The sequence below is a fragment of the Corylus avellana genome, chromosome 5 (assembly GCF_965113065.1).
Source record: "Corylus avellana chromosome 5, dhCorAvel1.hap1.2, whole genome shotgun sequence".
In the NCBI taxonomy this organism is placed as follows: domain Eukaryota; kingdom Viridiplantae; phylum Streptophyta; class Magnoliopsida; order Fagales; family Betulaceae; genus Corylus; species Corylus avellana.
In genome coordinates, this window is record NC_142494.1 from 23733156 (window position 1) to 23758762 (window position 25607).

At 34.0% G+C, this 25607-nt stretch overlaps 3 protein-coding genes across 7 annotated transcripts; 2 read left to right on the plus strand and 1 right to left on the minus strand.

The window, feature by feature from the left end:
- The first annotated feature begins 1731 nt into the window (after nt 1-1731).
- On the plus strand, nt 1732-14717 carry LOC132182293 (zinc finger (C3HC4-type RING finger) family protein / BRCT domain-containing protein). Of its 5 annotated transcripts, XR_009440279.2 has the most exons (10): nt 1733-1823; nt 2398-2546; nt 2745-2878; nt 3319-3502; nt 3652-3795; nt 5229-5879; nt 6744-6923; nt 7988-8237; nt 9253-9300; nt 14445-14717. XR_009440279.2 is itself a non-coding variant. In XM_059595495.2 (8 exons), exons 2-8 carry the CDS (start codon nt 2424-2426, stop codon nt 8162-8164), a joined length of 1560 nt encoding a protein of 519 aa, XP_059451478.2. In that variant the 5' UTR covers nt 1732-1823; nt 2398-2423; the 3' UTR covers nt 8165-8600. The 5 variants fall into 5 exon arrangements, 4 of the variants coding, with proteins under 4 accessions (XP_059451478.2, XP_059451474.2, XP_059451475.2 ...); XM_059595495.2 differs by lacking the exons at nt 9253-9300; nt 14445-14717 and having other exon boundaries at nt 1732-1823; nt 2398-2513; nt 7988-8600; XM_059595491.2 differs by lacking the exons at nt 9253-9300; nt 14445-14717 and having other exon boundaries at nt 7988-8600.
- On the minus strand, nt 11731-12392 carry LOC148585947 (uncharacterized). Its single transcript, XM_088517011.1, has 2 exons — nt 12252-12392; nt 11731-12125 (listed from the first exon to the last, which is right to left on the minus strand). Exon 2 carries the CDS (start codon nt 12114-12116, stop codon nt 11919-11921), a length of 198 nt encoding a protein of 65 aa, XP_088373137.1. The 5' UTR covers nt 12117-12125; nt 12252-12392; the 3' UTR covers nt 11731-11918.
- A 4764-nt stretch (nt 14718-19481) lies between the features above and the next one.
- On the plus strand, nt 19482-24029 carry LOC132183029 (protein trichome birefringence-like 19). Its single transcript, XM_059596420.2, has 2 exons — nt 19482-19997; nt 23188-24029. Exons 1-2 carry the CDS (start codon nt 19482-19484, stop codon nt 23998-24000), a joined length of 1329 nt encoding a protein of 442 aa, XP_059452403.2. The 3' UTR covers nt 24001-24029.
- The last annotated feature ends 1578 nt before the right edge of the window (nt 24030-25607 follow it).

The following is a 25607-nucleotide window of genomic DNA, read 5'->3' on the forward strand; positions in this document are numbered from 1 at the left end:
ATGCAGACTGGCGACAGACAATCGTTTGAGATAGAAATTCACATAAGAAAGAACATCGATTGCTGTGATTCTCAATTTCCAGGCCTTAATGTCTTTTAAAATCAAAGTTGGACAGGATAATACCCAGACCGAAGAATAATACCCAGAGAAAAAATAAAATAGGCAAAAGAGCAATGAAGTAAGCAGGATGTCTTCAAAAGTTAGAATTTTTTATTTTTTTAAGGTAGTGTCTCAAATAATAGAATCCTCTCCATTGAAATGGAGAAGATTTCGTGTTATGATCTAGATTTTATTTTGTTATACCGTTTGATAGCGTGCTGGAAGGCAGTAGGTGGTAAAGTCTTGTTCTAGTTCTTTGTGACTAGTCTCATTTTGTCTATGGTCTTTCTTTTGGCTTAAAAATGGAATGAGCTAGATCACTCGATCCATAGTCGATGAAGATTCATCTTTCTCTCACACGAAAATAAGAGTTTGAACTTGAGAGAACTCAATCTAAAGAATGTCAGTCATATCAGTTTTATTAGTATTAGGCACTTGGCCATGGAATCCAACTTGAACCAACCGAAAGAAAGAGGTCCATTAACATGGTCCAACTAATTGAAATATCATTCGTATGTGTTATGTTTTAGTTTTGTGTCGGCAAATTCACGTGTCAAAACATAGTCTACGCCTTATGGGTTGTAATGTTTGGGTGTGTTTGCCAATGGCCCTAGAACGGTACTGTTCCAGGGCCTCCATCAATCCCAAAAAAAAAACTTTTCACCTCAAAATTAATCTCAACATCTCTACTTTTTATACCACATCAATCATTTTTATTATTATTATTTAAATAAAAAATCACTACAAAACAAATTTTTTACATTTTCCATATAAAATATATTTTTTCACTTTTCCCCACAAAACATTTTCACTAAAACCATTCAAACACTTATTCCCAAAAAAAGGCTACGGTACCGGCCCTGGAACAATATCGTTCCAGGGCCATTGACAAACAGAGCCTTTAGGTTTGAGTTAAAGATTAAGGAGGTGTTTGTTAAACTTCACGGTACTGTTCATTACCCCACTATACTATTCACTTCATTTAAAAAAAAAAATTCTTACTTTTATATCAAATCATTTATTTTTTATATCACATCATTTACTTTTTATTACTATTCAAATAAAAAAATCACTACAAAACAAAATTTTTTACTTTTCAATACAACTTTTTCATTTTTCCATACCAATCATTATTTTTTTTTTATTCTTTTTATCCGTGAACAGTGCGGTGGAAAATAAACAGTGCCATAGAGTTTAACAAACACACCCTAAGTCAGTTAAAGACATGAAAAATTCAAGTTTATGAATGTTGTCATAGCTTATTTGTCATTAATCATTTATGGAGTGTTCAATAAGGCCATTATCATTTATGGCGTGGATCGTAGAGGTGGATTTACCATGGCATGGATTCCCAAAAGGTTCAATTTAAATGAGGTAGCAATATATATACCATTGTATTGTCACATAAGGATATACACACTAAGCATATATTTTTTTTTTGAAATAAATTTTTCTAATTAGAATAATAAAGTCTACATTTTAATATTACAAGCCGAGATCCTCGTAAGATTTATTTCAGAATGTTATTTTTGAAAACCAAAAATAAGTTTCACGAGTGTCAACATATCCGGTTCGGCCCGAGTTCATTCCGAGTCAACACGTACTATTTACAAATCCTTGGGGCTCATTTCGTCACCCAAATTCAAAAGTTTTTGGGTTTTCCCGGCAAACTCTTAAAAGAGTCCAGCGGAAGAAGAAGAAGAAGGATCTGCTTTAATCTGACGGTCTGAATCTCTCTCTCTCTCTCTCTCTCTCTCTCTTCTCAACCTTAATTGTATTAGGGTTCTGAGTGGTGCTGTTTGGTTGACGAGAAATCGCAGGAGAAGAAAGCAATTTCTTTTTTGATTTTTACTATTATTATTATTTTTTATTTTGATTTTTTTTTTTCTAATTTTATAAGCATCGTGTCTTGTTTTCTTGTAAAATCAAAGGGACATTTGACTCTTTGACAGTTCTAGTCATTCGGATCTCTCTTAGATTTCTTAAACATGTTTATGATTCGCAGAGCATTAGGGTTCGATTGTTAAGATTCCTGATTATGTATGCTGGCTCGCTCGCAAACTCTGATAATTTATCTAGTCATTCTAGTAAATTTGTAATTATTTCTTGCTCTTTTTGATCCGTAAGTTAATATTGTTCTTACAAGGGGATGAGGTGCCATTTGAGCTAGAACCAGAGCTCATTAGCGCGAGCAATAATTTTATTGTATGCGCTAAGAAATTAGGTTTGTATGTTGTTTTTTGGAGTTTTACTTTTCAAGTGTTTGTGGATTTGGGATCTAATGCTATGATGTTACAGGATCTAAGGTTTGCCCAATTCAAGGCATGGAGTCTGTAGTAGCAACAGTCAGTGGCTACCATGGTTCAGAGCGGTTCAACCTCATCAAGCTGATCTCGCACGCTGGTGCAAGTTATGTAGGTGCATTGTCAAGATCAACAACGCACTTGGTGGGTTTTGATCTTTGGTTCTCATTTAATCTTAACATATTCTATGCCAGTGCATTTCCGAAGTTGAAAAAGAAAAAGAAACAAGGGATTTGAAAGGGAAATTTTGAATTAATAAATATAAAGGAAAAGGGCACTAACCCAGTTTCTAGGGTGTTGTCTTTTGTTGATTGAGGATGTATGTTTTACTTGGGTTGTTAGGTATGTTGGAGATTTGAAGGAAAGAAATATGATTTTGCTAAGAAGTTTAATACAATAATAGTCAACCACCGATGGGTTGAAGAATGCATAAAGCAAGGAAAGCGTGTCCCAGAGCATCCTTATATCCAGGAAAGGTATGGCTAAGTTCCTTCCTTCTCAGCTTTTCCGTATCAATGGAAAAGAATATGCTTCTTCTTATTTTAGTAATTTTTTTGGTCTACTTCAAGTGTCATACTTCAGATATTAAGTTTCTAGCCATGGTGTATAACTTGAATCGTTTTCTTTTGACCTCTTATTCATTTCACCCAAAACTGGTGATGATACATGATTTGCCATGTAGTTGCTTCAATGTGTAATCACTTGAAACTGCCAACTGAAACTAAATGATGGATCTTACAGATATATATGTTCACGTTTGATTTTTACTGTAATAGGCAGTTGCCTTGTGCTCTTAAAATTTATAATTCAAGACCAGCGATGCTTACACTCTTGTACTGCTGTTTAATATATAGTTTGACTAATAATGAAATTTATTATTAAGAGACTTATGGCTTCAAGGTTTACTTGTATGCAGTGGGGAAGAAGTGGGGCCATTGTTGTTGGAAATCCTACCTGTTAATGTGGGTCTCCGAACAAAGAATCGTAAAATGCTTACTGACAAATTGAATGTTTGTGACTACTCCAAAAAACAAACTACTGATTTGGCGTGTGGGGTTTCTGGTCTTGCAGCATGGACTGAATCTTGTTTGTTGAATAAGGTAATATTGGTCCCAATTGGGCAATACGCTCACCATTTTGTCCATGAAACTAATTTTAGAATTCTTTCTTAAGGCATCCTAATTTGATATTAGTGTTTTAGTTTTGGATGATTTGACACTCATTCCGTTTTCTTCTTAATCAATTGTAGAGTTTATTTCCTGATTCTCAAAAGAGCAATGATGCTTCTCATAAATCAAAGCACAAACTGGTTAAAAAGGCTTCAATGAAAGAGAACAAGTCAAGCAGCAGATACTGTTTAGAGGAGCCTCCTTTATCTGGTTTATTAATGCAGGTAATAATTTCCAGTTCAAATTCTTCTGCTTTACCGTACTGTATGTTTTGTGGAAGAAACAAGCTTGTTTCTATTGCTACAAGTTCTTGAAACAGTTTTCTTTTCTTTTCCATTTGGTGTTCTACAAGCTTTAGCTTATACTGAATATAGATGAAAATCAAGCTCTAAGTAGGATTAGTTTGGTGGCATATATATAGTAGAAGGTGAATTACTATGTAAATATCAATGTCTGCTATACATATGTTACGAAGCAACTTAAGCAGTTTATCTATGTTAGTTGAGTTGATTAGTTTCAGTAGTAGCAGACTGTTTTGATCTCAGAGGACCTCAAGGAGGAGTACACATTATGTTAGACAATTAGATAACAAGAAGGGTAGAGAAGCATGCTATCTGAGATAGTGTTCAAACGATAATATCCTAACGATCAAAACTGGGGAAAACGATGTTGGCTTAGAAAGGAGTGAACAGATGCAACATTACATGGTTGAGGTAAAACTTAATTGGCCAACTTTTGTGTTGCCTGTCGATATGAAATTTACCCTTTTATGATTTGGTTCTTACAAGGCCAACAGTTGTATAAGAGTAAACGGATATCTCACATTATACCGTAATATTTGCTTTTTTCATGAAATATATGCCGAAGATGTAAGAAGTAAATTTGCATTGAAGAAATAACTCTGTGGATTCTTTAGTTAATGGATTTATGTCTTTTGATTCTACAATAATAAAGGAACATATTGTGCAATTCTATATCCAGCTGTATTCTGAGCAGTTTAGTTGCAGACCAAAATTGGATGGCCTTTCGTTTCTCTCCAATGAGGTGGATGAGAAAAATTGGTTAGAGATTTTGAGGAGAGTGAAGTGTTGGAGGTGGTGAGAGGTATAAATGGTGACAAGGCCCCAAAGCATCTGTGAAATTTATTGAACGGGATTAAGAGAATTTATGTTACTGAAACGGGAAGACGCTTTTCATCTTCTTTTTGGTATTTGCCAATAAAACTTGTGTGTGTTTTGGAGAACATTGTCAGCTCGTAGTGGCAACTAGTTTAGATATTAATTTCCGTTGTGAGAATGACTGTTTCTGCAAAGTTTTAGAAGCTAACTGACCTAAAATCTTACCTTCTTTTTGGTGCAAATTGAATAATTGCATGTGGCGTGCAAAATATCAGCAACTGAGTGGTTAGCTTAAGATATGAAAGTTGCTGTATTTTTCAAAGTTCATATTTCTGTTTTGCAATTTATGATTCTTTATATATATATCCCTTAAAACATTGTTCTAAATTAGTCTCACTAGTTGCCTTTGTTTTGCTTTCTGATTTCATATATCTTTTCTCTGGTCATATCTTAAATCTTTTTCATCGATTTCTTCTACGAAAAGCATTTGTCATTCTTGTGATTGCTATTGACTATTTCTTTTTTCTACCTTATAAAAGCATGGAGAGTCAAGTTCTCATTCCTCTAAGCATCCAGTTAAAGACTGGAGAAAGATCTTTAATGGTAATGGAGAGTCAAGTTTTCATTCCTCTAAGCATCCAGATAAAGACAAGAGAAAGATCTTTAATGGTTATGGAAGCAATATGTCGTCTGAACCTTCTTGTAAAGGAAGGAGGCTTTTGAAGAAGAATGTTGGTATAGATATGTTGGAATCTGCACATTTAGAATCTGACCAAGAGTGCTACCCAATTAGCGTTCATAACCTACATAACAATGTTGCAGCTTTGCCTAATTATTCAGATGGTATACAGAATGCTAATAGACTGAAAATTGGAGGAACATCTGATGATCAGTTCCACAATCAAGTAGGAACTACAAATGAAAGTTCAGAAACTTCCAAGGACTCAAATTTATGTGTTAAGCATCCATCAACTGCTATGGGAAGGACTTCAGAACATGGGTGTACTAATGATGAGGACTTAAAAGAGGAGATCGAAGATGAGACTCAGATTGAACATTTGACTAGATTACCTACGTCAACAGAGTTATCTTGCGTTATATGTTGGACAGATTTCAGTTCAACCAGGGGGGTTTTACCATGTGGACATCGATTTTGTTTTTCATGCATTCAGAACTGGGCTGACCATATGGTATACATTCTTGTCTTGTTCATTATTTGTCTAGTCCTTTTCAATATATATGCTTGTTCATATTTTGCATGCTAAACTTATAGTTCATACTTCAATGCTTAAAAGATCATTTATGTCCAACAGTATGCTTTAAAAGTAATCTTTTCATTTAATTCTTCATTTATGAAAATGTTCCAACTATCCATAAATCATCCTTTGTTATGATTTCCTTGATTTGAGGTGGCAAACAGTCATTTACATATGCATGCTTGTCATTCTCTTCATTGAGCTTTATGCCCTACTTTTCCATATGATCTACTATGTCCTAAAGATTTGGTGTCTGATTTTCCCTAGACATAAGAGCAGTGGTCCAGTTTCCACTGGCCCTCTAATTTGAGTATCCCTAATAATTTGACGTTTCAGTTTGCCATCATTCAAGTTCAGTACCTTGAAGATGGACAACAATGTGGAATTGCAGAGTTGGAATGCATTGTACTACCTGGACAAATATTTTAGTATTCAATCTGGCAGAATTAAATTTGGACAAATGAGCTCAGTTTTCTTTGTAAAAGTACCAGGCTAAATTGGGAAATTTAGTGTAATATTCCAGCTGCATGAATGTGATGTTTCAAACCTCTGTCGGTATTGTTACTTATTTTCGTTTATTCTCTTAATTTTCTGAATGATGAAAATCTCTTTCTTTTAATAAAAATGGGGGAGTGATTTGCTTCTGAAAGGAGAAAGTTGCCTGGATGAAGCAAATAACCATTCCAAAGTAATTAGTCTGCCATGAGTCCATGACAGAAAGATATTTGGAAAATATATTTGTTAATTTGAGTTTATTCAAATTTCAAAGTGCTCATAAGTTAGTGATCATGTATGTAGGCTTCAAGGAGAAAGATTTCAACTTGTCCGTTGTGCAAGGCGAGTTTTGTTAGCATCACAAAGGTTGAGGATGCAGCCACTACTGATCAAAAAATATACTCCCAAACTATTCCATGTGCTCCTTCGGACTTGGATATTTTCATTCTCACTGATCAAGAAACACGCACTTTTGGTGCTCAGGTATGCTTTCTAGTAAACCTCTCTAGGTTTCGGCATTACTTCTGAAATTTTTTCATCATTTTTACCAGAAGTTCAGTCATTTCTTACAATTATAGCCATTAATCTGAAGATCAAGGAATTAACAGTCATATGACTATATTTTTTGTCATATTTCTCATAATAGCCCAATAGGTGTTAAAGAACATAATGTATTATCTATAATGACATTTTTTTTTCTTAGACAGTTATATGACCTCAAGGAGCCATTGACTAGGGCAACAGTAAAAATCTTGGGTTGTCAAGTGTGTAGTTTCATTTCTTTAGATTAATCACTTAATGCAAAAATGCTGAACGTCATGGCTGCACCTCTTAGGACCCTGCTTTGGCGGGACCAATGGTCCAATTCTAGGAAAAGGATTTTTGGGAGAGAGAGAGACTACCTTTTCAGGATTGACCTTCACTTAGTAGTATAGGATATATTCTGAGGGTCTGTATCATGCCAATGTGTGCACATGTAGCTTCATCCCGTTCAGCATTTGCCTTGCCATCGAGAGTTCCATTACCCATTACTAGTCATTCTTAATTTCTAAAAGTGGTTTGAAAATGGCTCTTTGTGGACACAGTTTTCTTGAATTTTTAAGATCTTCATCAAAAAAAAAAAAAATAATAATAATAATAATCAATTTTTTTTTTTTAAGATCATCTTCATATTTGAATGCTATAATGTACCATGCAAACATGGACATGAGAATGAATATGACATTCTACTGGAGACGTGATAAATTGAAACACAATCAAGCACACAAAGGCACTGCAAGGGCATGATGTCCTGCCTTTTCTATGTTATGATATGTCATTTGTACTTGTTTTATTAGTAAATGCTATATCTTTAGTGTCCAGTAGTGGCTCATTATTTGTTGGTTCAACATTATTAAGTCTATAATTGTTTGTTTGTAAATGCCCCTTTCACAGAATTATTTGCACTACTCTGGCTCTTTGGTGATTCTTTAATTGTCATACATATAACATTAAAATTTTGTGCACATTTGGTAGCGTTTGTTACTAACTTTTGTTGTGTTTTACAGTTCTTGCTTGCACCTACTTGTAGCGCATGCCGTTGTCAGGAACCTGAGGATCTCCTCATCAGCTGCCATCTTTGCCAGATTCGACGCATCCATTCCTACTGCCTGGACCCTCCCTTGTTACCATGGACATGCATGCATTGCAGGGATCTCCAGATGCTTTATCATCACACCTGTTAACATCTGCATCTCTAAAACCTACTCTTATACAATGTGCAAAAATGTGTTGATCCTACACATTTACAGTAAAAAGGTTAGCTGGCCAATAACTGTATCACTTGATAGTGTGGTTTTCTGAGATTAGGTAGTCTTTACCAGCACCCATGGTGAATGACTTCTCATTACATCTGCCACACGACATTCGTTCCAACTGCCACGACCTCTGTTTCTGTGGATGTGATCTGACTAGATGGTTCTAGATGGCCTACTATTTACAGTTAAAATGGACGCAAATTTTTTATATATCATAAAAAATGTGTGGAACCTACTTTCACCTCCATGAAACTGCTCCTCCTAAAGAGATCTATTTTCACCATGCATAGCATTAGAACATGAATGTAGAACATGTGATTTAGTTTCTTCAATATTCTCATGTGTTGTGACTAGGGTTGCTCATCAGGTGTTGTTCGATACCGATTGATTTTCAAAAATCCGTCTACACGGGTTGCTTATGTTTTACGGTTATTGATGACCGTTGTCGGATTTGGGTGTTGGTGAACCTACAAGTAGCCACACCTTTTACACTTTCTTTCACTTTGCATTTCTTAATCATGATCTCCTGTTGGACTGCAAATGCAAATTAGAACCCTTTATAATAGAAGCCTGTCTTCTTTTGAAGTTCATTTGAGATTGGTCGTTTAGAAAAGTTCATCGCAACGCCAATTGGCCCATGCATAATAATCCTATTAGATGGGCCGTTTCTACTAATTAAAGTGAAAGCATTCTCATTCTTGCCGTGCCTCCTATGATTGTTGTTCTCATTAGTGATATCAACCCTAGTAGCTTGCCTTGTTGTTTTCTTGCCTTTTCTTCTCGTCTTGGCGTTTTGCTTTTGTTATTTTGTTATTTTTGTTTTTTGTTTTTTTTGTTGAATAGTATGTCCAATGAGGCTTGAATGGTAAACCCGTGACCAAAAAGTGTGCCGTTTACTTTATATGGATTGCATGCAAATTGTTGACCGAGTTGGGTCCTGGCCTAGATTAATATAGATTAGGTATAAATATTTTATAAGAAGGTTCTGATACAGAGCATCACGTATCCTTTTGCAGATAACACATCACGAGCACTTTTGCTTGTTCATCATACAAACATTTGAGGTACTTCTCTTAATTTCTAATATATAAAACACACCCATTTCGTCTTAGCTATTTGTTTGTTAATGAACATACGTTTGCATTTCGGACCGAAATTTACTTCTAGCAATCTCATTGAGTTATGGGCTATGTCATGTGTATCCAGCATATAAAGTTTTGAAAACAACCCGTGCCTTCCTAATTGTCTTTTAGGTTTTATGTAGTTTTCCATCTGCTTCACCCCCACCCCACTATTTGCAAATTATTACTTTCTTTTATGTGAGAAATAATAAAATAAAATACTAAACAGACCCATTTAAAGAAATTGAAGATGAAAAATCATGAACAACTGAAGAGTACCTTTGTTTTATGTAACCTTTTTTCCACAATATTATCTCATGTGGATACGTCAGCCATTTTTTTTTTTTTTTTGAAGTACATCAGCCATTTTTTAGATGCACCCGTTGCACAAAAGTCATATTTTGTGCCACCAATTAGAAGCTGACACATCAGCCATTTTCATTAAACTTATACTTAAAACAAAAACACCAGATTACACTCTATATGAAATAAAAAATTAATTTTTTTTTTTTAAAAATGAGAAGCCAGCCACCCCTCCCCTACTTGGGGTGGCTGCGCGGGCCACCCACTGGCCATGGGGGTGGCGGCCAGCCACCACTAGGTGGCTTATTTCTAGCATTTTTAATTTTTAATTTTTTTTTTTTTAAAAAAATTGATTAAACGATATAACCAAGTGGTTTGGTTTTATTTTGTTATTATGCTACATGCTAAGGTGACAACTTCTCATTGGTGAGTAAAGGGAGGTTTTGTGCAACCTCCCTGTATAAGTTATTCTCCAAACTTTAACCAAAAAATATGTAGTGGGATGTAGATGTGGACCTATGGGATGCAGATGTGGACCTACTTTTTCAGGAAATATTAATAATTGAAGGCCTAAAGCATGGTGTCCACATAATATACAACTTTTCTTCCCTTTGTCATTTGTCCTCACCCTCATGTCTCCCATCTCTAAATTCCTCTCCTAGACTCCTACTTCACGGGGGTTTAATTGTGTATATATATGACCAAAAGGGTACCAAACCAACTTCACTAACTGCTTGGGAAAAGAGAGAAAAAAAAAACCCTTTTATTTGACCAATCATAGCCTTATTACGTGGAGAAATTAATATAATTAACCAAAGGATTTAATAAAAATAAAGAGATTTATCAGACTATGGATAATTATATTGACTATTCTTAATTACTTAATTTCGCTTTAACACCATGCATGCCCTACTAAAAAAGAAAAATAAATTAATATTAATTGCTCCTTTATAACTGATGCTGCTGTGCTTAGATATAGTTCAATTATTAATATAACGCTATGAGAGACCATATTGAAGCATCTTAATTTCACTAGTATCATATATATTATCACCTTAATTAATTAATATATTGGAAATTTGGAAGCATTTCTAGCCTCACGGATCAATTTGCATAGTACCTTTCTTTTTTTTTTTTTTTTGAAAAATTTGCACAAAGCTCTGATAAATTATAGCCAAAGTTATGCGGTTACAACGTCATAGAGACAAACATAAAATCTTACAATCAAGTCATATCTATGACTTCAACATCCACTAACTCATGTTCAAACTTGAGTTATAGAATAGATTTGGCAGACTTAATCTAATACATAGGTAGTCTATATTCTCAACTTTTATTTTTCCGGCCATAAGAGCAAAACTATCACACTGAAATTAATCCTCCTCAACCCAAAGGCCAAGACAAAAACTTTCACCTCAAAGATCGCTCATGAAAGCAGATCTAAGGAGAAGTCAAACCCTTATTCAAAAACAAAAAAAAAAACAAAAAAACAAAATACTAAAAAACTAGCAAACAACTACAATAACCGAGTTGAGGGAGGCAAAAAGCACAATTGATTTCGGGGAGGTGAAGAGCAGCACAACATGGTGGAGGGCGAACAGAGGTAGCGCAGCATAAGTAAAGGGATGACTGGAGCAACTAAACTGGTCGAAAAAACCAAAAAATAAACTAAAAAAAGAAAGGAAAAAAACAAGAAGGGGAGGGAGACGATAGAAGAGGGGAGTAGGGGGGAGGGGAAAGGAGGAGGGAGCAAGAGAACCTGGGGCTGCCTCCCTCTCCACAGGTTTGGTTTTTTCTCTCTAGGTCTTGAGAGAGCCTAGGGCCGGCTCTAGAAAAAGCATAGTACCTTTCTTATTTGAGTGAATTGGTGAATGAGAATCCATGAAAAAATAAAAATAAAAATAAAATTGTCGGATTATATATCCACCAAAGCATGATTGGTCAAATCTAATTAAACTCCTAAAATAATCTTCGTAGTTTTACGAGGGCTTGCATGCATTCACATGAATTAGACAAAAAAAAAAAAAAAAAAAAAGGAGGAAAAAGACAACATATTTCATCTCCTAGCCCCCCATCCTTAACAGTAGCCATTAATTCCTGGAAGAATATACACCATATTTTCTTGATATTGCGTGACACCAAAAAAAGAGAGAAAGAAATCCTTATACCATCTCGTATACAAAGGTGAATGAACATGAAAAGTAGGAATTAATTGTTGTTATTCATGGAAGGAAGAGAAAGAGTGGTGGTGATGATGATCAGACAGCTAAAGTCCTGGAGTTGGGAGAATCTGCAATTTTGAGGGTCTCTTGGATAAGCTTCTGAGCCTTCCTGCTTCTGATCTCAACTCTCATGCTCTCACTCTTTTCGATCTTATCGTAAGGCTTCTTCATCTTCAATGACCTTATTTTTGACTTCAAACTCACCACCAACCTTTCCAACACCATCATCACCATCGCTGAAACCTGTATTATATATATATAATTCAAGAGTAGAGAAAAATACACATTAAGCTCAGAAGAAGTAAATGATTAGAACCCAAAACAACTAAGAGATAATTATAGGGAGAGTGCATGGCAAATTAGGAAAACCTGCAATTGTATGTATAGAAATGGTGAAAGCAAAGAGCAAATTAAGTGTTGTGTGGGGTAATAATAGGTAGAGACAAAAGAAGAAGAAGAAGAGGAGTTTGGAGTAGTATAGAGGAGAGGGAGAGAAGGAGGAAAGTGAGGGAGATAATATGTATGAATGTAACGGCTGCACGTCACAATGTAAGCATTATATTAACAGATCGATATTGAGAGGCACACCACGCAATTGTTAATTAAGACCTCATCCCTTCTCACTCCTTACCAAAACTTACATCCATCAATATTATTGCATTCCTTCATTGTCCTTGTGCTACTTTTTTTTTTTAATAATAATATATAAAAACTACACTTGAATACCTCAAACTTACGTTTAACTTACAATGTTAATAGAAGTGCAAACTTCTGTGTTTGCTCAGCGGCATAATTTTCATCTGACAGAATTATCATTGTTCCGCCTCCACCTCCCTCTGTTTGGATTATTAGTGGAAAGGATCCTCCCCTTTGGTCTTGTTTTGTTAATTTTAGGCTTCTTGTTTAGTTGTTTTGCTTTGTTCCTCTTTTCGTTGTTTAATGTACTTACAAAAATAATCATAATAATAATAACTTACAATGTCCTTTGAAACTTTAAAAAGGTTAGAATTGTTAGGATTTTTCGTTAATTTGGACGGCAAACACATAACATGACTCACACGTTATGTGAAATCTATATTATGTCCCCTATAATATATTTGAAAAATATATATATATATATATATATATATATATATATATATATATATAAATCCTTTCTTTGGCCAATGAGAACCACTTTTGTTGGTCTCTCTCACGTTTTTTTTGTTTTCTTTAAATTTAATTCTGTCATTTGGGTCACGGATATCAGATATGACCCATTTTTTGTCAGATTTACAAAAAACCCTAATGAATGGGGTTATATATGTGAATGGGTATAAGTTTGTAGGGAGTAACTGTAATTTTTCATTTTTTTTTTCTTTTCTAAATAAATTCATGCATATACTGTAATCCTTTAGCCAAGCAGCTATGACTTTGAGATCCTAATTTTCCTTCCATTTTTTTTTCTCCTCTTAAAGGGTCGGAGCTTTTGGCATTTAATAAAAAGCGAAAGAGAAATTATATATGCAAGAGAAAATAGGGAAAGTGTGAAGGTTAGTGTGGGAATTTATTTGTGTCAATTTCAATGGAATGAATTACACCGATGGATGGAGAGGTGGAGCAAAAGCCATATGATAAATGAAACATGTGGAAGAAAACAACAGTTTGGAGATAGCAATGCATCCACAAGTTAGTGGCTTGGTGGGCAAATAAAGAGAGCCACAATTATTCATCTCATGCCACTTTCAACACAAGCTTTTGCCAAATTTCTCTTGAAAATAAGCTCCACAGTTGGAGCTGCAACCCTTGCCTGATGAGTTTCTTTCCTTGCCATCAATTGGTCACAGGAAAGTCACTTTTTGGCTTAAGGACAAGACAACATTACCTAACCATATTGATCGCTTGAGATTCACACTAGCTTGAAGAGTGTTAGCTGTTTTGGGTTCCATTAATGTCTTGGTGTGATCGGATGAGGCTATGACTCAATTAAATTTGAAGGAGAGCCTGATGTTTCCTATCGTCTAACCTCTCTTGTCTTTGGTTTCCAGCGAATATGTACTACTATGATCACACTAAGTATAATAGTTTACCGTTAGTTGTACGGGTGATACTGTAATCAAGCTTTTCGGATAAGTGGTGATTTAACATGGTATCAGAACTCTAAAGGTCTTGAGTTCGAATCTATTTCCATCATTCACATCTTATTTTAATTAAATATTTATGTATTGGGTCTCATCTATTAAGAAGAAATTTGAGTCCATGCGTAAACTTTAGAGATAAGTAATGATTTAACATCAAACGTTATCAAAAAGCTTTATAACACTTGATAGGACTTAGATACCTCTAGGGTTTCGTTTCAAATATTGACAACCCACAAAAATATAAACCGGCAGTACCCTGCTTTTATATGTCCTTTTCTAATTTGAGTATGAGATAGGCACACCCTTGAGTATGAGTTGTGCTACTAAACAACAAAATTTGATTCCATAAAATCTTTGAATTGCGTGATCATTCATTATTCGAAATTTGAGATAACATCTACAATCAAGCTAAGTGTTGCTTTTGCTTTTCCACTGTTTCAAGGGGATCAAATTTGTGTTAGTTTATATGGAGCATGGTTTGTGTCAGATCCGGCTTGTACCTACCCGGTTCGATGTTGGAATGCTTCTTGTATTGTTTCTCAAGAAATAGTGAAACTTCGCTAAAACTCGGTGGGTGCAAGCCTTTGGTGATAAACCACAAAAATTTCTGTATTTATGATTGCTTGCTTTTACTTTCTTTTTATTTTTCGCATCTCATTTATTGAGATATGATAAATTTTCTAATAATTCGAATATTAAATGCCTGTTATTTGTACTTTTATCTACCACACTTGCAATGTTATTTATCATTGGTACTGTTATAGTACAATAAGCTATCTACAAATACTACCCTTTTTCAATGAAAAAGACTATGGGAAAAGTTCCATAATTTTCTATCTAATGATATATTTTTTTTTAATCCTATGGTCTAACTAGGTACAATTAAGATAAATAATCATAATATTAGGACATATCAAATATGTGATCTCATCTATTATCCAACAATATTGATGGAGATTGAAAATCCATTAGACCCAAAAGCCATTGACAACCTGTACAACAAGCTTGATTGTGAGATCAGGTCCATTTGAAAGATCAAAAGTAATCCCAACAAGATTCTCTTATAATAACCAATTATATGCTTAAGAGGTCATTGGCATGAGCCTCAGATCAGTCAATCAGGGCCGCCCAATCATGGGCCTCACTGATTTGGGCCTTTCTAATTCTTACTGTTAGAATTAGGAACCAGAAATGGGCTCTGGATGGGCCAAAGTTGCCAATTTTTTTCTGGGCTCCTTCCGGTTGGTTGCGTGTATCTATTTTGGGAAAGAATGATTGACAAATTTCAACATTTACAAGGAGAGAAATGTTAGAAACCATATTTTTATTCTATAATTATTCTATTTTACTGAAGTGATAGTGCTAATTCTCCTTTAGATCAACCATTGTCAAAAAAACAAAAAATTCCAGGACCGAGTGGTTTTGACCTGAGTTAGCTCGAATCTTCAAGAGTTGGCCCTCTGCTACCACCGGTGACAGTACACGACCATCGATTGGCACTTTTAAACTTGTAAGTTAGCACCCGTGGCAACTTAATTAGGGTTGGTTTGATAGAACTTTTTAGAGGGCGCTTTTTATTTTTTTGATTGAAAATGTGTTGTGATGTGACGTAAAGGTGAAAATAGTTTCGAATTTTGTTAGTGTTTTTGCTAAAAAGCAAAAAGCTCTTCCAATTATATATATATATATATATATATATATATATATATATATATATGAGGCCTTAATATTTGAAATCAAATTTCTATTAAACCAACATTATTGTCCCAATCAAATTAATTGATTAAAAAAGCATGATACTTCAGGCATGATCATGATAGGCTGATAGCACCTCACACCCGCTTAGAGGAGGAAAAAGTAGTTAAAAGAAGAAGAATGTGATGGTGAGATCGATGAATACATTGAATGCGTTAATTAATTAGAAACTGTCCATAAAATGACATTCTAACCTATATATGGACCTGGCCATTACCAGCAAATTAAGTCGGCAGAATATGACCTTGGTGGTTGTGAAGAATAAGAAGCCAATTATCCAATTTTTCCAATATATATATATACTAAATGTTTAGTTGATTGTTATGTAATACCAACTAATGATATAATATGTAGACCATAGAGACAATTTTTATTTTAATTTTTTAATTATATGTATGTGTTTGCAATTGTCGGTGTGAAAGCGAATGCTCTAATTAAACATTCGAGGGTTGATCAATGGTTTCGTGCTGATTAATGCACCGACTTGATGAGAAATGATGCATGACAAGGTTAGAAACTATAATTATATTGACTATCTGGAGAAAATTTTTTTGATGATGGCACATAGACTAATGTTGTATAATAATGAAGATTGGGAGCACTCGAGATTATTTTATATTCTTGTGTGTCTATATATATATTCTTCATTCAGCATTGAATATCTTGGACTACTTTTAACATTGCAAAGATTTCAATGTACTTGTGTCAAAGCAGTAGCCAAAAGTAGGGCATAAAATTAACTGTTATATAACTAATTTGTATAAACTCGACTCGAATAATTCAGTTTGTGAAAGCAAAAATCCACTTGTGAAAGTATAAATCCGCTCGATTACTAAATGAGATGGACCCGTATAAACATGGCTCAACTCGATCGGTTAATGCTCGCAAACTTAGCTCGTAGAAAGTTTGGCTTGAACATTTGTGAGCATATCTCATATAAAGTTAGCTCGACCCAATTATTGTTCGTGAGCCTAGTTTGTATAAAGTTCAACTCAACTCGTTAGCTTGACTCAGTAAACATTCAAGGAAGTAATTGATCTAATGTTAAACATAGGTTGACACATGAACTTGTGTACGGCCGAAGTTACCAGATGTGGTAAGGGTATGGACTAAGTTTCCAGCCATAGAGAATTGATAGTGAAACAAAGTTACCTCTAATAAGTACCAAGGTAATTATGCTTAACTAAGTTTATCACCTGATGTTATAGTGTGATCAAGCGAGGGATAATAATGTGCATGGGATGATCACACCAAAATAATTTGCTCATCCCTATTCCTTATTAACTCCATCAAATACAATAACTTCAATGAAATTAAAGTTGCAAAGAGAAGAGGAGCAACTCTTCCTAAAGAGTTGTATGGATGCCTATAAATAGGCTATAAGGGTAGAGAACAATTCACTCGAAATCTACCCCAAGAATGACCAAAGATTTTTTTTTTTTCATTCCTATCCTTTCAAATTAAATTCAATAAATAGCATATCCTGTAAAATATATTAAAACCCCCATAAACGGAAACGTTCCATTTCAATATTGCTTGATTAATAAATCTTCTCTTATCAGATATAGAGACGCTTAAATTATTAAATCACACTGTTCATTGCTCAATGTGGGAATTAATTGGATTCCAATCCTGTACAAGAGCATGCATGACAAGACTCATGGTGGACCATATTAGTGAGAAAACGACATGTAGCATTGAGTCAAAAAGCCAAATGTAAAGTCCAGCCAATTATTGGCAAACTTTGGAGATGCCAAAAACCACCCACATCAGCAAATTTCGTCTTATCTGAGTTTATAGCCCCAGTACCTAACACATGGGACCTGTCACCTAACGAACTTAATTATAATTGGACAGTTTACTATTTGAGGTTGCCAAGTCTTAATTTCTTTTTCTTCTTCTTTCTTCCTTACATATATATATATATTGTTCATAATAAAGTATATTTGCTTATCCTATATTATTATGAGATTTGATTGTATTGAATATTTCAAAGATTTAATTGTAATCAGATGATCTTGATTGATTTGATTATGCATTAATTGCATTTTCTTTTCATCTATATATTGATCTCTCTTTCCTTGACTTTTTCTTTCATCTTCCTTTTAATTTTCCTAAGGAAAAAAGTATTTTATATATATATATATATGAATGCAAAATTTATCAATCAACAAACTGCCATGAGTACAAGCTGCAAAGAAGACAAAGAAAAACACCAGGTATCAAACACCAGAGACGATAATCTACTAGCACAAGCTAGCTAGCCAGTAACAAAGAAAAGCAAACAACGTACCCACAGAAAGCAAAGACGAATATGAGGGATAATAATGGCAAAATACACGAGTTGGAATATGTTTGAAAGATTTTCAAAATTAATATATATATATTATCTTGTGTCTTGAGAAAGTTTTAAAATTAAAGATTTTAAAGGTCATTGAACGAAGAGGGTCTCATATTGGAAAGAGAAAAAAGTGAAGTTGACATTTATAAAGCTCAACAAACTTTAAACTATTAGAAATGCTTGGGTGTATACACACCTTAAGAGCAATTTCCATTTTTTTTTCTTTTTTTTGACATGATTTTCTATTATTTCTCTTCACTTGATTCTCGAGCGATATTTCTAGCAAGAGATTGCAACTAATGGTAAAAAAGATACTTAGCGCAATGATTGCTCAAGCAAAGTTGCAACAATTTTAAATAAATACTATTTTATAATTTTACTTTAAGGGTTGAAATTCCAGTTGTAACACGTTGTTCTAAATGATATGATATTGTTTGCTTAGAACCAAGCCTGCACAATTTTATTATTGGGTTTACTCCAAAGGGCTTCGAACATTTTAAAGAGAGAACATATTCTATATAAACACATCATATTTTTTACACTCAGACAATGTTAGACGTCACTCTAGTACTATTTAAATTCAATAAAGCGTCGTGCTGCTATAGTTCAGTTTTTGTCAATAAAAGAAATATTCTTGAGAAAGTTCCTTCCCTTATTTCTTATAATTTTTAGAAGATTTTAGATTTGATAAAAGAATATAATTGAAAATAACAACAAAACCCCAAAAAAGAAAGAAAGAAATTAAGCAAAGGAAATACCAAAAAACCCAAGCTCCATGGTGACAAATTGATAGATGTCACTTGAACCACCCACCTCTAGCTATAGCTCAGGTGACCAACTACTGGGTTTACTTGTTAATTAGACTGATCTAGCCTCAATATGTACCAATATATTAGCAACAAGGAAAATGAAACAAACCACAAGTTGTTTGTCAAGAAAGCATCTGGTTTTACTACTCATCGATCAGTATATATAGCATAATTTATGAAACTTTTATGACAGCAGGAAAATGCATTTGATTTATCTGCAATTTTTTTCCCCTTTCTTTTGTCAGAATCCACGACATATAAACATGACAACTGAACTAAAAGCCAACCAAATCTCATTTTTTAAGCTCCTTAAAAAATTCAACTGGGTTGTCCAAGATGCTTCAGCATGAGGTTTTTTTTTTTGAACCCCCCCCCCCCCCCAAACAAAAGTTTCATGATTTACCTACGGTCATTTTCTATGTGTATATGTATATATATATATCAAGTGTCTTGGAAATCTCATTAGAAAATGTCTTAGGGCAGCGTTACGTAAACCAAAACCTGCATATATATAGCCTCCCCCTCCCTCTCTCTCTCTCTCTCTCTCTCTCTCTCTCTCTCTCTAACTCAAAAAATGAAGCTCCAATCCATTGAGCTTCCCTTGGGGAAAAACCAGCCACTGCAGAAGTCCCCAAAGATAGTTCTACTTGTAATATTTACCCTAGTTTTTCTCACAGTGGTGCCCTATTACCCTTTGCTTATAAGGTACCCTAGCAATGATTCTTCAGAAACACCCTCTTCTTCATCATATGATAATCATTCTAAGGGTATTATTGGTGATGATGAGATAGTGAGCACACCGTCGGGTGACAAGTTCTGTGACATATTTTCTGGAGAGTGGATTCCGAATCCGCATGCTCCATACTACAAAAACACTACGTGTTGGGCAATCCATGAGCATCAAAATTGCATGAAATACGGGAGACCCGATTCTGATTTCATGAAGTGGAGGTGGAAGCCTTCTGACTGTGATCTGCCTATTTTCAACCCAGCAATATTCCTAGAACTTGTCAGAGGGAAGTCATTGGCCTTTGTTGGAGACTCTGTTGGAAGAAACCAAATGCAATCCTTGATCTGCCTCCTCTCTAGGGTAAGCCCCCCCCTCTAGCATTAACATATTAATCATTGATATTTATGATGATTATCGATGATGCATATTTTTTTTTTAGTAATACTACCATTCACATTCATTTTACGTGTACCAGCTGATGTGATGTGTTTAATTTAAGTAACTTCTCGTAACAACTTCAAAAAATAAATAAAAAATCACTAAAAACACTTTGCGTCAGTCGTTATAAAATGAGTGTGATATATAAATAGGTGTAAAAAGTAGCATTACTTCATATTTTTAAGTATACTTTATTTCATGAGTAATTCTAAATACTCAATTTTCATTCAATTTCTATACAATTAGGTTGATGTGGCAGTACCGTTAGCAGTTGAATTTTGATATAATGATTTATGAGTATTGCCACATCAGCCCAATTATATCAAAGTTAGATGGGAATTAAGTACTACAATCTATTTTGAGCAAATTAATGTTCGCTATGCATGTTTGCCTTGGCTTAGTTTTTCGGGTAATTAAGTGCTATATATATATATGGTCCGAAAAGTTTAAGATTTGACGTTTGTTATTTATTTTATCCTACTGATCAACTAGTTTTATTTTAAGTGTCCACTGAGTTCTGATTAGGTTAGAGGTTAGTTCACCTAAGCCATTGTGTTTTTCAAGGATTAGGTAAAATGACAGCACATAAATGTTATGGCATGGCAATTATAATGGAGTAGCATCGCATGGAATCTTTGCGACCGCATTGGTGCCAACGAGAAATATCTTGAACTTCACATCAAACAACTTGCATTCGCAATGAAACATGTAATTTTATTTAAAATGCTATTTAGTATTTTTCATATATAAATATTATATAATATTGGATGTTGTACGTGCAGTTAAAATCAGCATTTAAATCAATATTTTTTAAAAAATAAAAATTCAATAATTAATTTTTATTGCTATGTCATCTAATTAATTATATAGCAATTGTACATGCATAAGCTCCTCGATCTCTCTCTAGATCTCTCTCTATTACACACCATGTGAAAAGGGTGAATATATGCATGTGACATTATCAGCTAGCTCCATGTGGCTGATTAGAATCTTATCATCGAACGTATTATTATTAAACTTGACCCTCACTCCTAAGAACGTACGGTAGAATAACAATATTATACCAAAGAAAAATTAAGAAATCCAATGGTTACTTTCCAAAAGTAGTACTGGGCACCATCTAATTACTTCATTCTTATGCTTTTTGAACATTTATTTCAGAATTTTTTTTGGAAAACCAGTAAAAGTTAGCCAATAATATTGTTGATCCGGGAAAGTTATAGAATTTGATAATATATATATATATATAGGCAGGCATGCATCTTAGTTTAGTTTTGAGTGGCAGTAAGAAAAGCTTAATTAATTAGGTGATAATTCATTGTGTGGAAATGCCCATGCCCAAATAGATTGGATGTTTCTCTACCCTTCCAATTACCATATATAAACAGAAACTAAAAGCTAGACCCAAATAATCGAAATGTGTCTATCATTGAACATGAGAATTTTTTTTTTTTTTAATGAAAGAAAATTAGAAGGAGTTTATTAGAAACCCAATAATAGTCATAATAAATGGTTTAAAAGATATGATAATGACATGATTATCACATCTAGCTAGCGTGTAGCTAGCAATTAAGGATATATTATATATATTAAATTATTAATCAATTATTGAAATGGTCTAACCCACCAAAATACAATTGTTGAAAGGTCTCTCTCTCTCTCTCTCTGTGAATCAAAATAGAAAATTAATATATTGCCAGCTGAGTTTAGCTTATGCTCATGACATTGTCTTGTGACATTCCAACCGATTTTCTTTGTTTTGTTCCTCGACTTATATTCTCCTGGTGGCTCACTCTGATCTCTTTTGTTAATTAATTTGTAACACTTATCTGAACAATCGTCCTATATATATATATCCGGATCTGGGATGTTCAAAAATATTATTACTCTATTTTGTAGCAACTAGATTTGTCACATGATCAACACCACTACCTTATAACAATTTAGCATGTGCTGGACCCTTCAAGTATGTCACATGCACCCACCCACACATCCAATACATTACATATCTCTCTCCTCTCTTGTTTTTTTTTCCTCTATTTCATGGTTAATATTTTGTTTTTTTATATTAGGGGAAACTTCACTAAGGACCCTCAAACTTCTACCCGTTTTGAAATACCCCTCCTGAACTTCAAAATCTCTCAATTTAGTCATCTGAACTTTCAATTGCTCTCAATTTGGACCCTTCCGTTAATTTTAACCGTTAAAAATTCAAAAAAAAAAGACCAAAATATCCATGATTTTTGTTTTAAATAAAAAAACGTTTTAGAAGTTGGAATTTTATACAAAAGTCAGGGGTATAAACGTCATGTGACTTTTAAAATCTGACGGAGAGGTCCAAATTGAAAGCAATTGAAAGTTCAGGGGACTAAATTGAGAGATTTTGAAGTTCAGGGAGAGTATTTCAAAACGGGTGGAAGTTTGAGGGTCCTTAGTGAAGTTTCCCCTTTATATTAAAGATCTAGGAGAAATTTCACTTTAGACCTTTGAACTACTTGGCGTTTTGAAAAGACCTCCCTAAATTTCAATAACTCTCAATTTGATGCAATGTACCTCCGTTAGTTTTTAAAAGTTAAAAGTGATAAAATGACCATTATGCCCTTGACTTTTTTTTTTTTTTTTTTAAAAAAAGAAAAATTCAAATTGAAAAAAAACAAGAAGTTAATAATAAAAAAATAAAAAAAAAATCACAAGGTGACCAACTTGTGACCACCGTTGGTCACCTTTGGTTGACCTTTTTTTTAAAATTTATTTTAAAATTTTTTAAATTTTCACTTTTTTCATTTTTTTTTAAAAAATCATACGGTAATTTGGTCTTTTTAAGGGTTTCCGTTAGGGTTTAATTAACGGCAAAAATTGACGAAGGAGTAAATTGCATCAAATTGAAAGTTCGAGAGATAAAATTGAGAGTTTAAAATTTAGAGGGTTTTCTCAAAACGCATGGCAATTTAGGAGTTCTTTGTAAGGTTTTCCTTAAAACTTATAAAATAACATGACAACATATTCACCAAGTGCGTGAAGCTTTAATGCTTTTGGACTTCCTGGATCATGCAAATTATGATTTTTTAATGAATTAATCATTTTCCTTAATTTCTTGTATATATATGTTCAGGTAGAATATCCTATAGGTGTTTCACACTCACCGGATGAAAGGTTCATACGTTGGAAATACACAAGCTACAACTTCACCCTGGCCGCTTTTTGGACCCCACATTTGGTGAAAAGCAATGAATCTGACGTTGTTGGTTCAACCCACAATGTCTACCTTGACGAGTTTGATGAGAAATGGACAACCCAAGTAGATGAATTTGACTTCTTGATCATCTCCGCCGGCCACTGGTTCTTCCGGCCGATGATTTTCTACGAAGACGGCAAAATAGTTGGCTGCCATTACTGTCAACAAGAAAATGTCATCGACTTGACAATGCAATACGGATACAGAAAAGCCTTTCGAACCGCCTTCAAAGCCATTAATGGGCTAGAGAACTACAAGGGCATAACATATCTTAGGACTTTTTCCCCATCACATTTTGAAGGCGGGCTGTGGGACCAAGGTGGGAATTGTGTCAGAACGAGGCCGTTTAGGAACAATGAGATGAGATTGGAGGGTCAAAACTTAGAGTTATACATGGCACAAGTGGCGGAATTTAACAAGGCACAAAAAGAAGGGAAAAAGAAGGGTTTGAGATATAGATTGCTTGATACAACACAGACAATGTTGTTGAGGCCAGATGGTCACCCTAGTAGATATGGTCATTGGCCACATGAAAATGTGACATTGTACAATGATTGTGTGCATTGGTGCTTGCCGGGGCCTATAGACATTTGGAATGACTTCCTGCTGGAGATGTTGAAGAGGGAGGGTGTGAGGTCCCATGAGGAGAAGCTTCAATATTTAAGGGACAGAAAATTGCGAGTCAGATAGATAGATCAAATTTTTATTCTTCTACTTAATTAATTATATCTATGCATGTTTCTTTGATTTCTAGTTGTTGATCATTTAGAGTTGTGTTTTGGGATCTCTCAAATTTGTTTAGTATATGTATATGGGTGAGTGAAAATGGAGGAGAATTTTATTAAATAAACGACCATCGTGTAAAGATTTGTGGCCGCTAGCTACATGAGGAGTAATTTTAGAAGGCCTACTTGTGTCTTACTAAGAATGATGTGGTTATTAAAATCACTCTTTGACCAAAATTCAATAATGATCAATCACAAGCCTAAGGGTGATTTTATTAACCACATCATTCTTAGGACACAAGTAGACCTTATAGAATTATTTTTTAAAATAATCAGCACACGTGGCCTTAAATCATTAATTATTATTATTATTTTTCCTAAATATGAAGGGTCATGAATTGAATTTGGCCCCTTATTAGTTATATGCACTCCCCTCAAAGAGCATTTGAAGAAGACTACCGCTTGATATCCGCTCGACCACCGTTCGAGTGCTCAACGATCGCTCTAGCGGTTGTCGATTTACCAAGAGGGGCACATAACCCTCTACTCGAGACAGAGCTAGCTCTAGGAGATCATCGGCTGCATAACAATGTTAACAATTTTCAACTTGGACAACAAATCAACTCAGTTAAATAATGAATTTTGAAAATTGATAAAATTAAAAGATTTTATCTCTATTTTATTTTTTGTTTTATAAACCATCCAAATATAATTTCAAAAACTTTTTTTTTTTTTTTTTTTGGTATTCGCAATTTGAAATGCAGTAAAAAAAAAAAAAAAAAAAAAACTATACACCCAAACGTTTTCAAAGCTAATTTTTAATTAGCTTGCCAAGTGTAGAATTAAAGACATCGATATATATGATCTTCTTTTTTTTTTTTTTCCTATGGCTTCCGCTATGTCACTTGAGCTCAAATATTATTATTATTACTTTTTTTGTTTTTTTGGATTAATACACTATTATACCAAAAAGCAATGGATAAAGAAAAACCCACAAGCCGGTTCTTGGAGAGGTATAATCGATTCGATTTTGGTATATATATTATAATATAATATTTATTAAATTATCAGTTATTCCAAAAATTTAAGTTAATATGAAGAGGTAAATTTAGTTACTTAATCATTAATTAGTTTTAACACTCCCATCATGTGGAATATTTAATTTAAATGAGGGGTGAATTGACGAAGTCAAAGTTCGATCTTAGGACTTTTTGGCTCTGATACTATATTAAATTATCAGTTATTTCAAAAGTTTAAGCTAATAGAAAGAAGTAAATTTAATTACTTAATCATTAATTAGTTTTAACAATATTCACCAGTTTCTTCGGACTAAAGCCACGTCTACGGACAATTGTAGCCATTAATGTCACGTTATCCTAAAACTATCATGAGATAGCAACCTCAATAATAGTCGCAATAATTTTAATTTACTGTAGAATGGGGACCAAGATTTCTTGAGCGTGTTATAAATTCCTTTTGCCCCCTCTTGAGTATTTCTCATCATTTTCTACTTAGCTTCTTTTCTTTTCTTTTCTTTTTGGCTATTTATGTTGAAACTTCATTGAAATAGTT